The sequence below is a fragment of the Diabrotica virgifera genome, chromosome 4 (genome assembly GCF_917563875.1).
Source record: "Diabrotica virgifera virgifera chromosome 4, PGI_DIABVI_V3a".
In the NCBI taxonomy this organism is placed as follows: domain Eukaryota; kingdom Metazoa; phylum Arthropoda; class Insecta; order Coleoptera; family Chrysomelidae; genus Diabrotica; species Diabrotica virgifera.
The window spans coordinates 101,890,192-101,909,456 of NC_065446.1; the positions used below are offsets into that span (position 1 = coordinate 101,890,192).

Sequence of the window (19,265 nt, forward strand, 5' to 3'; positions counted from 1 at the left end):
AACCAATGCTAGAAATATTTGTCTATGTATGAAATTTAATAAAAAAAGAATGTGTGTGTACTTTGTACTCACGTAAGAAGTTATACATCTATTATTATGATTTCAACGAAATTAATATACTTAACAGGTTATTTGTATTTTATTTAAATATTAAACTAACTTTCTTTATCTACCACTTTTAAAAAAATTTTATTGAAACGATACCAAAAATATAAAAAAAAATATGAACAGTCCGGGATTTGAACCCAAGAACTCTTGATCTCCGGTCACATGCTCTACCCCTGAGCTATATCCCTTTTGCTTTGACAGGTTACAAGATTTCTCATACATACTGACAAATTTAATACAAAAATACTTTAATATACTTACTATTGTTATAAAATATCTTATTCCCGAGGAAGACAAATCCAAAGACACAAAAATTATAATAACTAATACATTTACTAAAAACACTAATATATCCTTTTCACACCTTTTCTTGCACTGATATATTTATACATAACTTGAAAGATTCAGCAACTAAACGCCATACTGTCTGTGTGCGCATGCGCGCAGTATTATGAAATTTTACTCTCAATCGCGCCTAAAGAAGTATAACTTCAAAAAATGTTTCATCCGGAAAGCAGATGGGTGCAGATCGACCTATATTCGGATCCCGTATTAATTCGTTCAGAAGAAGAAAATCCAGATGTCGTTAGCTAATTTATCTGTCGGCGTAAATGCGGGTTCTTAGTATTTCGTTTTAACATGAGTTTTAGTGGAAGGAGTATCTTGTTTTGTGCGTCTGATGTGAGCCCAGTTGTCCCAGTGAGAATTTAGAGGTCTCATTTTTGTGGGCCGCACAGTTTTAGTTCCTTAAGAGGAAACAGTAGCGATCAACAGGTAGCGAAAACGCGTTCCAAGATTGCGGCTGTAATTTTGAACATTTTATCGAGATATTTGGCACACGTATTCGTAATATAATAAAGAATGGCGGTACAGAGCCCAATTTGAAAAATATATTAATATGGGGAAATTACTCTGTAATTAAATACAATATTAAAAAAACGAGCCTGTACCGCCATTAAGAAGAACAAAAAATACACTTTCTTCAAATAAACTTTTTTATCCGATGCGTAGATTTTGTGTTATTGTGGAACTTTTAATGAAATAAAAAATTTTAGTAGTTCCAAAATGGCACAAAATCTAGGCATCGGATAAAAAAGTTTATTTGAAGAAAGTGTATTTTTTTTTTCTTCTTAATGGCGGTACAGGCTCGTTTTTTTAATATTGTATTTAATTACAGAGTAATTTCCACATATTAATATATTTTTCAAATTGGGCTCTGTACCGCCATTCTTTATTATATTACGAATACGTGTGCCAAATATCTCGAAAAAATATTCAAAATTACAGCCGCAATCTTGGAACGCGTTTTTTCTACATGTTGATCGCTACTGTATCACCTTAATCAGAACGCACTAATTTATTAGTACTTCAACAAAAGATTTTTCTACAAAATGTTACAAATGTTAAGCCGTTCAGTATAGTGGGTTGTTTTACCCAAACAAAGAAAAGCAGCTAGGTTTCTTTTAACAAATTATTAGTGGAGTCACTGAAGGTTAGTGGATATGAGCTATTACCTCCGATTTCGTTCAACCTCCATCCATTTGCATGAAAATTGGTGAGTGATTAGAGGATAACTCAAGAAACAAAGGTAACATGGTGCCAACTTGCGCTTTTACCCTTGGGGTGGATGCCACCCGTTCTCGGGGTGAAAATTATTTTATTAAAAATAACCCCATATTTAAATTATGGGGTTATTTTTAAAACCCATAAATATATTAAAAAAGAAGCCGCATCTCGATAAAAACTGACTTATCGAAAAAATACTAGGAGGCAAAAAGTTTTAAAAACGTTGTGTTAACTAATGGCACACAATAATGAATTAATTGGAAGGAAAACAAAAGTTTGGGGGGTTTAAGGGAGCAAAACCCCCATAAAATTTTATGGGGTGGACAAATTTTACTATAATTTTGTTTTAAGATGTTCCTGCCATAAGAATGATACATGTCCATTTTCAATAAAACATCTCTAATAGTTTTCGATATATTGAAAAAAATCGATTTTTATTTTGTAACTTCAAAGGGCTGTAACTTTTTTTATGAGCACATTTGTACTAAGAAAAGTTAGGTTCAATCAAACTATTTTTGACTCGGGAATGTGTGGTATAATTTATGACCAATCTTTTCGGGACACCCTGTATAACCTCCTCAGTCCAGAGGTCCAGCCAGCTGGACAATGTTTACTAATTTATTACACGGTGACTATTCGAGTTGGGCATCGCTGCGTCTTTATTGCAGCATATTGGACTTCCTATTTATCAGTCAAATTTACTCACTTGAAAAATTCGACAACAGCGCCTACCTCAGTAGTTTTTTGTTACATGTGGTGAAACTTTTTAAGTTATGATGGTGGCTCCACAAAAACACAGTAAGTTGTCATGTTTTTCTGTACTTTAAAGTATTGATTGTTTTTAATGTATTTTACTTGATGGTTGGACGTATTTGTGGTAAATATATATTTGAAAATAATTACAACTGGACACGTTAGTGGTCCTCTAAACTTTTAGTCCAGCATTTTGGACATTGGGCCTTAGTTAGCCAAATATGTTACCATACTCACATTTTTTAAATTTAGTTACAGATAGTAAAAGGATATTGATGGAAAGTGCATTGGAGGCTATTTTGACAGATAACGATTTTCTCGTCAATGAAGATAGCGATAATGATTAAAGGAAATGGACTTACAGGAATTTAAGCTGTATGTTGGAAGGTCACTAGCTCTAGGTGATAAACTTGAAAGTGGAAGGCAAGCTAGTGCGTCTATTTCAAGAAAACCGGAGACATCTGAAGATGAAGTGTCCATAATTCCTGTAAAAAGATCTACAGTTTTCCAGTTACCGCCTATAGATGTAAGAAAAACCAGTAATGACCATTTGCCAATATGCTGTCAGCAATAGAAATTCTTATCGCGTTGCCTAAACCTCTTGAACGCGCTAAGAAGACGAGATTCTTTTGTACAAAATGCAAAATGTATATGTGTATTTCTCCTGAACCAGAATGTTTTTTCAGTTTCATACTTAAATTATATGAAAGCTAAGTCCTGATGTCCATTATGCTGGGACATGTCATATTATGTCTGTCAAATAATTTTTTTATAGTTTTTATAGGTTTTCGTTTATTGTTTTCACAAATGAGGAGAGAAAATAAAAAATATTGTTAAAATAATAAAAACTTTTTCCTTGGGGCTGAAGAGGATAAAGTTATTAAAATAAATCAAAACTTTTTGAGTTATTAAAGATCAAAAATTTTAATTTTTCGTAAGAAAAATGCATGTTTTTAACCGATTTTTCATAGATAACTAAAAGCTTTTACAAAAAAGTTACTACTAAAATTGAAGCTAATAAAAAATAAAATAAACTCCTTACTAAAAAAACCCTTTAATATTAATTAAAAGTCAGTTTTAGGTAATTGAATGCATATTTTTTTCGGCGAGTACACAAATCTAAGTATTCAAGCTTAAACTACGGGAACATGATGCATTTTATAACATAAACTTATTAAACATTTCTGAAAGTACTTAGAAATATCTATCAAATGAGGTGCCGAACAAGTTAATAGCATTAAAAGTTATGCTACAAAAATTTTTCAAACTGTATCTTTTAAAAAATTTTCCAAAAAATGTTATCGTTTTTTTTAATAACTCTGTTAATTTTTAAGATATCAGGTTCACCTAAAAAGCGTTTGAAAGGTAATTCCAAAGGCTATTAAAACGCGTTGAATTTAATCTTTTAAACCTCTTACTTTTTTAAAAATCAAAAGTTGTCGCAGCAAAATTTAAGTGTATGTTTACTAGCAGGTATTGAACGAAATGATAATTAATAAAATCAAAACAAGCAATCTACAATAACTACAACACCTGCTTACAAATCTTTTTATCCCTTCTGATAGCGTCTATTGGTAGAGAAAATGGAGTTTCCTCAAGCGCATAAACACACATATTCAAATCAATCTGATTGGTAAATTTTTCAAAAAACGAAACAAAGGAGATATAGGTAACAAAAAATACAAGGTAAAAATACAAGGTACTTACAATCAGGACATCATCGACGAAGTCCACACTATTTCGCCTCCGGCTGAAGACACAACGATCGAAAAACCAAACGAACGAATTCGCTAACTATTACACGTCTGTGCCCATTCGAGTGTTGGATGCATCTCATCTGTTTTTCTTATGCCATAGGGGTAGAATCTTGCATGTCAAGTGGTAAGCGTCCCATTCTCTTTATCGCGACACATGTGGATTTCCATAGCATGCGAACAAGGAACAACACAAGCGTCGACAACGGAAAAAAAGGGATATGATTTCGAACTATTTAAGCAACCAAATCAATTCTATGGGATTTCCAACATTCTCCCCCCTTAAAGGCCATAAGGCATTTAACAATAACTAATACTACATATCACTACTTGAGCAACAAGCAATGACAAAACAAACAAATCCAATATATATTATTAAACAAACAACTATTAAAACTTAAGCTTAAGGTGATACAGTAGCGATCAACAGGTAGCAAAAACGCGTTCCAAGATTGCGGCTGTAATTTTGAATATTTTTTTAAGATATTTGGCACACGTATTCGTAATATAATAAAGAATGGCGGTACAGAGCCCAATTTGTAAAATTTATTAATATGTGGAAATTACTCTGTAATTAAATACAATATTAAGAAAACGAGCCTGTACCGCCATTGACAAGAACAAAAAAATACACTTTCTTCAAATAAACTTTTTTATCCGATGCCTAGATTTTGTGTCATTTTGGAACTACTAATTTTTTTTATTTCATTAGTAGTTCCAAAATGACACAAAATCTAGGCATCGAATAAAAAATTTATTTGAAGAAAGTGTATTTTTTTGTTCTTCTTAATCGCGGTACAGGCTCGATTTTTTAATATTGTATTTAATTACAGAGTAATTTCCACATATTAATATATTTTTCAAATTGGGCTCTGTAGCGCCATTCTTCATTATATTACGAGTACGTGTGCCAAATATTTCGAAAAAATATTCAAAATTACAGCCGCAATCTTGGAACGCGTTTTCGCTACCTTTTGATCGCTACTGTTTCTACACTTCTAAAATATGTTGTTAAACGTGTAAGAGCACCTTTAGTGGCCATTCTCTTTGTTTTGTTTTGGTCTGACATTTTTGAAAATATGACCAAAATTTATGAGGATGCAAAATAATTAAATATTATGTATGTATGTGGCGTATATTATTATACAGATATAAACAATCAAAATGTGTTTGATGTTTAAAGAAATAAATATTTGATCTTCGATTAATGTAATTAAATAAAAAGAAATGATTTATTCAAGTGCAGAAAACGGAAATAAATGTTTTGTGATTCAAATATTATTATGTACGTAAGAATAATTATTAACGTTTAGTTACGATCTGTCATAATAAAATAAAAAATCAGCTAGCACATTCACAATGAATACGAGAGTAGGTAAAACGTCAAATAATATGTCACTATTCGAAATAAATATATTAATTTAGATTGAAACTCATGTACTTAAAATATTTATCAAATAGAGACTGAAAAAATGTGAAATTATAAAAAGGATTCAGTATTCAGTGTTGTAAATAATGTAGCTTCCTGGGGTTTATACAGAGAGAGTCAAGTACGACGTCGGTTTATAGAATGTAAAGCTGCTATTTTCTTTGTAGTTCTGCTGGCACTGTAGATTCGCAGTTCGAAGGACCAATATTTGTGGATGTGGTGAAGAATTTTCAGAATTTCACGTAAATTTTAATACAACAGATCTAAAACAAATTACAATAACTTGAATGTAAGGAGTAAAAATGTTCGTTCATCGAAGCGTTGTTTTTGTGTGTATTCTCGTCGTTATGTACTTTTTCGTCACCCAGTAACCCTGGCGAATGAACTTGGGTCACTTCGTTCGGCAATCTTCGGTAATACGCACTTGTACAATAATTGGCAGAGTCTAATAAATTTCAAAGTCAATGTACTTAACAACAATGTATACTTTAATATTGGTAAAATTTGGTTTTGATTGGTTAAATAATGATTGTTTTATACTTTAGGATATAATATCATAATATTTCAACCCTTAAAAACCACCCTTAATAGCTTACAGTTTTTATAAGTAGATATTTTAATAGGTCTATACGGAAAAAAAGTAGAATTAAAGAATTACAAAAACATTTATTTACACAAAAATACGAATTTACAAATATGTACAAATACAAATACAAATAGTTTTTTAGTCATCTTCCAGTATACGAACCGGTTCTGTGGTATTATATTCTTTTTCTCATGATCACCTTTCAGTGCGTCACAGTTTTTCGATTTCTCTCTAACGCATTAAATTGTATGTGACAGAAAAAAAGGCACGTCTGTGAATACTTTGGTAATTATTCTAGTGCGGTGATTATTCTAGTTGTCGATAGATGGCGCCATAATCAAAAAAGAATTATTTATTAAATAAAATAATAATATTATCAATATAATCTGTACAATTTATAAGACTATACAAATGAAAGAAAATACCATTTTATAAATGCAATAGACACAATTGATTTGGTTTTATTCCAAATTGAAAATAAAATTTGACAACTGTCAGATTTAACTAAAATGTCACCTTAGAATAAATGTCATAAATGTGTATTATCACGGACTTACCTTTTTTTCTATAATTTGTGACGCACTGAAAAATGTTCATGAAAAGGAGAATACATACATTGAAAATTATCCATAAGCGGACTATCCGAATTTTTCGAAAAAAAAATTCGTTTTATAAACATAGCTCCTTCATTTTTGGCGGTGAAAAGATTTTTCAAAAATGAACTTGTAGGATTTTTGAAGAGTAATAAGAATGTGTAAACTAAATTCCGTAAGATCCCTCAGTTTTTAATTAGGGTGGGTTTATAGGGCTCGAATAAGGGGGTGTTTGCTCGTAAATAGAGGTTTTAAACAGCTATATCTCGCTAACTGTTGACTGTAAGGAAAATCTATGCACAAAAGAATTTTAGTTATTAAAGAAGCTACAATTTGGTAATCTATCATTTTTTTCATATCTCCAGTATTTTCGGAGATATTTTGAAGTAAATGGTTAAAAATGGGAAATTCCAAAAAATTAATTTTTCTTTAAACTCCAATTTTTCTAAAATTAGGCCTTTTAAATAGGTCAAACTTCGTGGGTGTATTTATAATACAAATATAAAAGGAATTACAGAAAGGTGAAGACCAATTTTAATCAAGAGGGTAGTTAGGGGGTTGTTTTCACTGATTTTTTCATAGAGAAAAGCAGGTACCGATCTTTTTTGATCATAAGTCGCTTACTTTACAGACTAGAAATATTTATTATTTTTTTTTTGAAAGTCCTAACTGTATACTTGAAAAAAGATTATTTCAGTTTTCCTCGAAAAATGCAAATGCAAGAAATTTTACTTTGAAAATTTCAAGTTATGCATTTGACGAAGAAAGCTAACTTTTAACATGCCGTATCTCGGTTTGCATTTGTCTTAGAGACATTGCAGAAAAATAATTTGGGTTGTGTTACTAAAAGATACAATTTTGATATCTACAGTTTTTTTTATTAAATGCATATTTTTCGAGGTATTCTCAAAAAACCCTCTAAAAGTCGATTTTTCATCCAAAAACTGTTACTTTCAAGCGCGAATAACTCGAAAAATATTAGTTTTACGAAGAAAATGTAACAAACATTTTTTTCTTATAATCACCTTTTACATCGATTTACATAGTTAAAATGGAATAAAAAATTCCCGCCCCCGAGATGGGGTGGTAACCACCCCCAAGGTTTTAGCGTACAGCGGCATGATATAGAAAATGATCCTTGGACTATTCCCTACCTTCTGTGAAAATTTCAAGTAAATCCATGCTGGACGAAAAAATTGCGAGCCAAAATGCTTCATTTCCTCGACTATATATATTATAATAGATTTTAATTTCGGTCTTTACGTTAGTCAGTTTATAATTTAATTTTTATATTTTTAATATGTTCTATAAATAATTGCATTAATTCTGTATTCTTAATTTGTGATAATATATATGTGTAATTTATTGGGTGTATTATATTTTTACAACTGTATAATTTACTTATAAACATATTTATATTTATTTGTATTAGAGGGCAATTTAAAATCATATGTTCAGCATCACCTATTTCTCCACATTGACAATATGGATTGTCTCTTAAATGAATTTTATGTAGATATGTTGGAATCAATGCATGGTTAAATCTTAAACGGCATATTTGTCTCACTGCGTATTTTGGAGGAGTTGTCATTGCAAACCATGGTCTTGATGGTATTGTACATTGAATTTCTTTATAGTACAGATTTTCTGTTAAACTATTAATTACCCAATATGTGAATTTTTTTTATTAATAAATATGTTGTTTCCAATTTATCTCTCAAAATTATCCAATAATTTTTTGACAAAAATACGTTTATGTAATATAAATTTAATTTTTGTTCTTTCCTGAAAAGACGTCTGCCACGGCCCCCCTGCCCGTGTGTATGGGCGCCTATGCCTGTTTTAGCTTAGGACCGACTAATAAACAATCATTCAACGATTTACCAAGTCTGGGACTTTTCTGAGACGCATTATATACCACTCGGATTTTGGTAGAAACACTTTCCGATTTAACAACACAATGATGTGGAATATAATACTTTCCATTTGTCTTTTCGACCTCAGGGACCAATTGCATATGGCCTAATCAATATACATTTACACATATGGGACGAATATTCCTTTTGCAGACTAGGCTGACGAAACAAGCGACGTTGACGTTCTAATGAAACAAATATATTTAAAGCAACATCATAGCTATCTTTTAAACAAGGCGGTGATTCATGAAAAGGCAAAGACACGACATATTTCCCTGAGACGTCCCGACTATGCGTTTCCTAATAAATGGTTTCGCACAGAACGTCTTCCGGTTCTGAAACTGGCTCTTCCGGTATGTTCTCCAGTTCCCAAAATTTCCTTAACCAAGAATCTAATGAGTTTTCCACATTTGAAAGACAAACAAGCGACGTTGATGAAAGATTAGGTGTGCTAGTTGGTCCCAACAAAATATATCCAAAAACGGTATTTAGGGCATCAGGTTGTCCCGGTTTACCTTCAATTTTACCCTCTAACAACACCTTCGAAAATATACTGCAACCAATTAACAAATCGACAGATTGACTACAATTAAATTTGGGATCCGGTAACTTCAAATTTTTAATATAATTCCAAGCAGAAATATCTATTTGGGTGCTGGGCAAATCCGAGCAAACCCGATCTGTAATAATAGCCTCCAAATGAAACACCGTTGACTTCTGATGACGAGGTTGGGTAGAGAAACTTATTTTACCCTGATTCAGTTTCGTTTGCATCGAATTGAGTCCGTTAATTTCGAACGAGCAAGGAGTTTTAGGCCATCCCAATCGATTGACAGCCTTTCGACTAATGAACGAACTCATCGAACCCGAATCAAGAAGACATCTCAAGGGTTGTTTACACCCTTTATTGTCAATTGCATGAACCAAAACAGTACCGAGCAAGATTTCCTTTTTGGTTTCATTTTTCTTTCCCACAAAACTAGCGGCACAATGGGATACTTCCGTAGACGATTCGATTCCCGATGTCCCTGGACTATTATTTTCTGAGGACGACTGACTATTGGAACGGTTTCTATCAAAGTGCAACAAACTATTATGGAGATGACTACTACATTTGCTACATTTTAAGGATTTAGGACACGACTTGACTTAATGGTTAGCCTGATTAAGACACTTAAAAGAAGAAGAAGACTCTTTACAAAACTGATATCTCTCTTTTGGAAATTTTTTCAAGAACAACGAACACTGGTTGACATAATGGCTTTGTTTGCATAAAGCGCAACATACTGATGACGAATTTGTCACGAACGACGAGCTACTACGATTATGTCTTGAATCATTAGCCTGGTATTTCGGGTTGACCTTTGGTTCCATGTTATTTGGGGCCCGCGACGACTTCTTTCCCTCACCTGTACTACTGTCTAGGTTTTCATACGCTATGTATTGGGTTTCGATGAACGCTACTATTTTGTTGAATGACGGAATTTCATTAGACTTATTTTCCAACTCGAATAACTTGATGGAATCAACATCTAATTTGGACAAAAGCAAATTGAACATAATGAAATCCCAATGCTCGGTGGGAGGGCCTAAGGTTTTCAATGCGGCTAAATTTTCCAAAAATGTGTCTACCAATTTAGCTAGATTTTTCTAGTTAACCGCGGAGATTTTTTAAACGCCCATTATCGCGTCCCAATGGGCGGTCGCACAACGACGAACATTTGTGTACCGTTTGACGATTAAATCGTAAACCACTTGGTAATTATCGTTAGTTATGGGTAAATTGCGAATCAAACTAAGCGGAGGCCCGTCTAAACAACCTTTCAAATATTTGAATTTTTCTACGTTTCCTAGGGCTGCATTGTTATGCACTATCGAATTGTAAAGGTCTAAAAAGGATGCAAAATTAATGAAATTTCCTTGAAAACGAGGAAGATCGATCCTAGGCAGACGAATGTGGGATGGATGTGCTCCACCTGAAGCACAAGACGCTGGACCTGGACTTTCAGATGGTGACCCAAAGAATTCCGCGTTAAAAACTTTTATTTTGTAGAATAAGTCCAAGAATAATTCTCGGACTTTTTCTTCGTCCCCCGTATCCGAATCCGGTACCGACAAAACATTATTAATAATACTTGTATGCTGTTTTAAAAATTCCTCCTTGATCACATCTAGTTCGCTAAATCTAATTTTAAACAAAGATCTTAAAGTCGAGTCTAACACTGCTCTACTACCTAAATCACAAATCGACTGAATATCATTAAGCGCTGTATGTCGAAGGAATTTTAATTTTCTGGATTTATCCATTCTAACTTTTTATATCAAAATTTCAAACCGAGATGAAATGACCAACAATAAAATAATGTTAACTGTATTAAAATAGCGATGACCGAAAATGCAATAAGATACTAACATGAAAGGCGATTATAGACCTAAATCCACAAACTCTAAGTATAACAAAAAAAATAATTATCTACGCCGTTTGCGACGATCTGGATAAATACAACGTAATATTTTGTTTCTCAAACTGAGATAAGCGATAATTAAATCTTTAAAACCCAAACTCAAAAACTACCTAATTTGAATATACATAAATATATCCGCTTCTACTAAAATACACCATGAGATGCGACACTCCGACCTAAATTCTTGTTCTAATAGCACGCCCACTCATTAATCACGGTTAAACATATGCTTCGACACGACGCGGCGTCCTAATACCAACGATAAAATTTTCCCTCGTATCCAACAAAACCACAATTAAAATTTAAATATATGTGTATTAACTAATTGACAAATAATTCACACCCGGTGAGATGGATCAAATGTACGTTTACTAGCAGGTATTGAACGAAACGATAATTAATAAAATCAAAACAAGCAATCCATAATAATTACAACACCTGCTTACAAATCTTTTTATCCCTTCTGATAGCGTCTATTGGTAGAGAAAATGGAGTTTCCTCATAAGCGCCTAAACACACATATTCAAATCAATCTGATTGGTAAATATTTCAAAATACGAAACAAAGGAGATATAGGTAACAAAAAATACAAGGTAAAAATACAAGTTACTTACAATCAGGACATCATCGACGAAGTCCACACTATTTCGCCTCCGGCTGAAGACACAACGATCGAAAAACCAAACGAACGAATTCTAACTATTACACGTCTGTACCCATTCGAGTATTGGATGCATCTCATCTGTTTTTCTTATGCCATAGGAGTAGAATCTTGCATGTCAAGTGGTAAGCGTCCCATTCCCTTTATCGCGACACATGTGGATTTCGATAACATGCGAACAAGGAACAACACAGGCGTCGACAAGGGAAAAAAAGGGATATGATTTCAAACTATTTAAGCAACCAAATCAATTCTATGGGATTTCCAACATTAAGCTTTAAACGTATCTATCTCGGTTATTTTTCACCCTACAGAAATGGTAAAAAAGGTACGTATATTATTTGATATAGAAAATACTAAAATTTGGTTATGTATCCTTTTCTACGCATATTAGTATTTTTATAGATATTATCAAAGGAAAATGAAAATGACGATAATTTGAAAAATTCTAATTTTTTTTTAAATTATATCTTTTTTTCAAAAATATGCATTCTAAACAGGTGAAAATTGTTAAAATAATTACTTATGCTAATACAAATAAATTTTTTAAGGATTACCATAAATTTTAATATTTGTGGAAATGGCGTTTGTTTTATTTTTAACTTTTTCCTAAATAATTCGAAACGGTTCTCTTAGGTAGGCCGCACATCAAAGAAACATGAAACGTAAATTACGTTTCATGGAAATAAAACACTGCTAAACAAATATACGTCCGGCCATTTATGAAACTCTCCGAAAATAAAAATGTGTCATGAGCATGAATCACACTCGTTTCATTGGTAGGCGGACTTTGAGATTTGTTTAGCAGTGTTTTATTTTCATGAAACATGTTTCACGTTTCATGTTTCATGTTTTTAGTTTCATGTTTCTTTGGTGTGCGGCTTGCCTTAGTTTCATCATAACTTGCTTAATTTTGATGTTATTAACTTATTCTGGAGCTCATTTGTTAGGTATTCTAATGTTTTCTTAAAACTGCAAAAGTGTACGCCAGACCTAGTGATTTGTTGACAGCTGGTCAGAGTAAAAGGAACACAAACATATTATCGTTTGTGGTTTTTTTCTTCAGTAAAAACTCGGCAGGCATACGTATCGGGTCACACCCCTTGGCCGTCGCTAACATCGACCCTTTGGTCCGAGAGACCTAAACGAAACACATTGTCGTTACAACAATAAAATTACCGTTCGTTTTATTATATTCATTTTTAATTAAATTCCAGCAACACACATATAGACCTGGATCCCGCGTAAGAAAGAAAAGTTGATTAATAGCAAGCTGAAAATTTGTTAATAGCTTAACGGTGTCTAGTCGGACAAACTTTGATGCACGGGAACACTGGAACAGGGGAAGTTTTAACTGTGGAGCATGATAAACGTGTCGTCCTGACAAGTTTATGATTGTGAAAAATAGCAAGTTGTTTTTAAGTTTATTCGATAGCCAACGTTATGTAATATATGCGAAAATGTTTGTCCGACAAAAATGTTGGGCATTTTAACGAGTCCGACACGTAGAACATGTCACATCACAGGAATTATGTTGGTGATTAATAGCAGTCTGATTTTTGCATGAGAGTTTAATGAAAGGTTTAAAAAGCAATTGGAAGTTCTCTCCGACAAAATTAATGGGAAGTTTTCGTAGTCGGACATTCTAAACAGGTAAGATACAGACAAAAATGCTGGTGATAAATAGCTTTCCGACAAAGACGAAATTTAATTAAGTAAATTATTCCTTGCCAAGAATGACTGTTGTCGGAAAAAAATAAGGGGTAGATTTTGTAGTCGGACAATTTAAAAAAATAATTTTTGAAATTTCAATAAGGGGTGATTATTCTATGTCAAAAGTACCTGCAATCAATTACAATCGATATCTTTCGATTTATGTCAACATCATTTAGATACCTCACTGTAATACATTTATAGTAGATAAGGCAAATTATATTATGGATTGAGTGGTCTAGCTATCTTTGTCTGCCACATGCGCGGGATCGCTTGGATAAAAGAGATAGATAGACCACATATCGAATTTTTGCACTGTATTCCCTGTCTACCCTTATGTCTATGAATACATTTCAATTTAAGAAAAACTGTCACTTTTGACAATAATTCATAATAAATTGCAATCGTAACTTCAAATTTAAACTAATCGATTTATTTTGGCAGCAAATTATTTCTTGCCATGTGACATATTAATTACATTATTATTTCATTTGTAGAAAGTTGAGAAAAATTACGTTATACAATTTTAGTAATAATTTATTTAGGTACCCTTTTTCAATCAAGCAAAGCATTATAGCACGAAGAATGATATTCAATAGAACTTTCACAATTATCTGGCAACTGAACCTCATTGAATTGATGACCAAGTATTTTACTAACTTTGTAAAATGTTCGAAAATTACTCAAAAATGTCCCGTTGAATGGTTTCACTTTTGATTTGGCGATTTAAAATTTAAATTGTTGACACTCAAAAATAGACACAAAAACACTCCATAGTTAATATAAATTTTAATTTCCAACACACGTGGCAAACAGAAACTCAGAGACCATGTACTTTCAAATACTACTTTGTATAGCACAAAGTGTCACACTGACAAATGCAGCCTTCTAATACATACGTCTAAGCATAATGTGTCATATTTACGTCTATTCTTATAAGCACTGAAGTTTTAGACTCTTCACATTTTTCAATGTCGTTTACAGGGTTAAGATTTGGGTATGGAAAAAAATGTATGCAACGTTTTTTGTAGGAAATTTTCCGTACTTTCTGACGCGCCTAATTAGAAAACCCTGAGAGATTGCTTTCACATGTTCTTTGACATTTTTTATTGTCATTTTGAGAATATCTAGAACAAACTCCACCCAAAAAAATAATTGTTTTGCAATATATACATGCATTGATACTTACCTCACTGTTTTTGGAGTGTGCATGTATATATATTCACATGCAAATATGTGAATATAAATAATAATGTACAACTAAAATAGCTTTATCAATAGGTGACTTAAGTCATTCTGAAAAAATGTTTTTTATTTATTTCCTTCGATTTGCCCAAACTTTTTGTCCGACATAACTTTTTGCGTTACAAAATATAATTTGTACATAAAAAAATCAAAATTAGCTTGCTATTTATCACCAACATTTTTGTCTATATCTTACATGTTTAGAATGTCCGACTAGGAAAATTTCCCATTCATTTTGTCCGACAGAACTTCCAATTGCTTTTTTAACCTTTCATTAAACTCTCATGCAAAAATCAGACTGCTATTCGTCACCAACATAGTTCCTGTGATGTGACATGTTCTACGTGTCGGACTCGTTAAAATGCCCAACCTTTTTGTCGGACAAACATTTTTTCATATAATATATAACGTTGGCTATTGAATAAACTTAAAAACAACTTGCTATTTTTCACCATCATAAACTTGTCAGGACGACACGTTTATCATGCTCCACCGTTAAAACTTCCCCTGTTTCAGTGTTCCCGTGCATCAATGTTTGTCCGACTAGACACCGTTAAGCTATTAACAAATTTTCAGCTTGCTATTAATCAACTTTTTTTTCTTACGCGGGATCCAGGTCTAATACCGGAATAAGTGTTTAGCAGGTATATTTTATAAAATGCATCGTTTTCCCGTTATTTAAGCTTGAATACTTAGATTTGAGAACTCATCGAAAAAAATATACATTCAATTTCCCATAACTCACTTTGAATTAACATTAGTTTAGTACTTTGAATGAATAATGCATTTAATGTTTTATTCTCTTCAATTTTGGTACGAATACCTTTTTTCTAAAAGCTAATTTATGTTAATATCTTAATATAACAAATTTTGCTTAGAATTTGTCCCTTTATCGATGTATGGTATTATTTTTAATAAAATAATTTTCACCCCAGAAAAGGGGTGGCATCCACCCCCAGGGTAAAAGCGCAAGTTGGCCTCATAATGTCACCTTTGTTCCTTGAGGTATCCTCTAACTGCTCACCAATTTTCATGAAAACCTTCAGTGACTGCTCTATATATGGAATTTTCACTTTGAATACAACAAAAAGACAACGTAACTCTCTCTGGTGTAGACAAAGTGTTAAAGATGTGTTAAAAAGACATTGCATCTAGGAGTTTCGCCAGCAAAGACAAGCAAGCACAAACAGCAGGTATTTAAAAATGAAAAATTGTAAATTTTTTCTCTCAAATATGTAACTGTGTAACGAAATTTCGCCTTTTTTTATTGTGAAATAAATCGAAATCTTGTTAAGTACTTATGATTATTTTAATGACTCAATCTCTTTTCCTCTTTAATTATGTTGAAAGCATTATAACAATGAAAGCAGCTAGAATCTCGGGATACCTGAATGAAATCGTATTAAAGAACAAATATCTAAATACTGAAAGCAAAGTCAAAATATATAAAACAACAATAAGACCTATTATAACATATGCGGCAGAAACAAGACCAGATACAAATAGAACATTACAAATGATGAGAACAGTTGAAATGAGAACACTAAGAAGTATACAAGGCAAAACTCTACTTGATATAATAAGAAGTGAACACATTAGACAAAACTTTGGATTACAGGACATAGGAAGGTGGGTCAGATTGAGAAGAAGCAGTGGCGTAACTAACGCCAATGCAACCAATGCGGTGCATTGGGGCGCAGGCCTTAGGGGGGCGCAAAAAACTGATGTTCTGGAAAAATTTTAGCAAAAAAATATGTTGAAGCAAAACTCCCTGTAGATTCCCGAAAATAAAAAATGTAAAAAAATATTCGTGATATTTGATTCCGTTCACTCACTTCCGTTCAGTCACAACAGATTTCCTATACCATCAACTATGATTTTTGAAAAATATTAAAATTTGGGAAAATGACAAAGTGTTGAAAATTTTTTTAAAATTAGCTAAAACATTTGCAGTTTGAGAAACCGCCAAATTGACATTTTTTATCCTATCAAATACCCCTAGTTGATGGTATAGAAAATAACTTATATTTCAATAATAACTTTGAAATTTCATGTTTCAGGGTCTCTATTAGTCCCAATCACTGCAGCAGTGGAGCTATGTTTTTATTTTCACGGTGCAATGCTCATGCAAATTTTCAAAACAATTGGTACAGTTCTTTTTATTTTAGAAATAAAAAAAAGTATGTGAATTTCGTACTTTTACACTAGGATAACCCCTTAATTTTACTTTTAATTAATTTTTTGAATAATAACTTTTTAATAATTAACTTTAAAATTACTGTTATATTTCTTTGTATAATCTTTCTTAGTGATGAAAAATGCTGGAACAGCTTAATTTACTTTTCAACTTTCTCACATTGTGATAGAATTAATTTGTTTTATAAGGACATGTTAAAATTATAGTATCATGGATATATTCCTTAAATAGTATGTAATATAGCATTTGTTATATTACTAAGTATCACTAAGTAGGTTTAACACAAAAGGAGTTTTTCTTCTTCTTAAGATGCCGAGACCGCATGTCGATCGTTGGCTTTCATGTTGCGTAGCATATTAACAATCACTGTCTTATTTACAGCCGCACGAAATAGTTCAGTGCTAGTTTTCCCAAATAATTGGCGTAGGTTTTTAAGCCAAAAAGTTGTACGGAGGCCCACACTTCCTTTTCCCATTATTTTACCTTGAATGACGAGGTGAAGTATGTCATAGTTTTCTGGGTGACGCATTATATGATCAAAGTATTCCAATTTTAGCCTTTTAACCGTGTTCACTACTTCACACCTTTTTATTCAAACGTTGCAAAACCCTTTCGTTTATAACTCTTTCTACCCAACTGATCTTCAGAGGAGTTTTTGGAGCTCACGATGACAGGAGTTTTTCACTGGGAGTCAATTTAAAATCATTTTAAAAATTCTATCCGTCCTACGTCTGTATCCGTCCCACGTAGCAAAAGGGCCCTATTCACATGCGTCCGGCGGATATGTCCGACGGACAGATCCGTTATTACTACACATTCACGGACAAATCTCACAGTTGTACTGGTTCCCGCGTTGTGTATTTAACTGTTTTCCACTGTCCTATGAATAATAAAAAGCAAAAAATAAAAATTTTCGTTGTTTCGCAGTTGCCTGTTAGAATATTCTTTACTTTTTACATTCCACAAGCATGGCTTCAACTTATATAACAAAACAAAACTTTACCAAAATACTTTATCCGCAAATGGATAAAGTATTGATAGTGTTGGAGGTTGGGGAGGGGTGGAGAATAAGTCTGGGAATAGGGGCGCACGAGGAATACTTGCATTGGGGCGCAGGTCAGACTAGTTACACCACTGAGAAGAAGGTATTGGAACAAACATATAAAGAGAATGGAAGACAGCAGACTCGTTAAAAGTGCAAAAACGAATAACCCAGTAGGTAAAAAAACACAGGGGAGACCACCAAAACGATGGCGAGAATGCTGGAGCTCATCGTCCGGGGAAGACTTGATGACAATGAACAGGGAGTAGCCTACTAGCATGACCGATCATGCTAGTAGGCATGATCGGTCATGACAAGAGGCCTGTGTTCAGCAGTGGACTTTTGAGGCTGGATGATGAGGCATACTAGTTGTATGATACAATTTTTCCAAAAAAGGCCTAACCCAGATATCCAAAGTAAAAGTGATCCTCCAACACCAAATTGTTCTATATGGGCCACATATATTGTTCAGTAAAAAGTTTGGGAAAGAGGGAGGGGAGAAGTCGGTAAATTAGTAGTTTTTTATATGGTTCGTCAATAATTATAAAACCATAGGGGAGTGCAATTAGAACGAAAAGATACAATGTTTCGTAAAAAATCAAACAAGGTTATATTTTCCTAAAACTTTTTTTGTCAGTTTATAAATATGTTAAAGTACAAAGTTCTACTCACAAATTTCGCCGCTAATTGTTTATTAATTGTTTAAACAATAACAATTGTTTTGTATAAATAATGTTAAGAATATGGGTGAATTCAACATTTTATTTTGATAAAAATATTTTTATTTTAGTTTTGATTATGCTGAACCCGAATCTGACATTACAATTTGCAAATTCAAAATGGCGGATTCAAAATGGCGGATTTTTTGCTAAAAATCCTTAAAAAGTAGTTGTAAAATCCGGATTTCTTTATAAAACGTGTTTGTTTACATATATGTGGATATTTTTGAGAGGTTGCTGAACCTGAATCAAATTTTGATAATTTAAATTATAAAATGGCAGATCCAAAATGGCGGATAACTTAAAAAATAGTTGTCAATTCATAATTTCTTTACAAAATGTATTTATTTCTACATATATTTATTTTTGAGAGCTTTGATAAATCTATATATATATATATATATATATATATATATATATATATATATATATATATATATATATATATATATATATATATATCAAACAAATGAAATAGAGAATGTGGAAAAATCCCCTTACGAACAATTCACACATCC

The 19,265-nt window shown here is 32.5% G+C and overlaps 2 protein-coding genes across 2 annotated transcripts; both read right to left on the bottom strand.

Annotated features, from left to right (window-relative positions):
• Positions 1-9,005: 9,005 nt before the first annotated feature.
• On the bottom strand, positions 9,006-9,566 carry LOC126883624 (uncharacterized). The gene has a single exon (XM_050649277.1). It carries the CDS (start codon positions 9,564-9,566, stop codon positions 9,006-9,008), a length of 561 nt encoding a protein of 186 aa, XP_050505234.1.
• Positions 9,567-10,376: 810 nt separating this feature from the next.
• LOC126883625 (uncharacterized) lies at positions 10,377-11,012 on the bottom strand. The gene has a single exon (XM_050649278.1). It carries the CDS (start codon positions 11,010-11,012, stop codon positions 10,377-10,379), a length of 636 nt encoding a protein of 211 aa, XP_050505235.1.
• Positions 11,013-19,265: the final 8,253 nt, after the last annotated feature.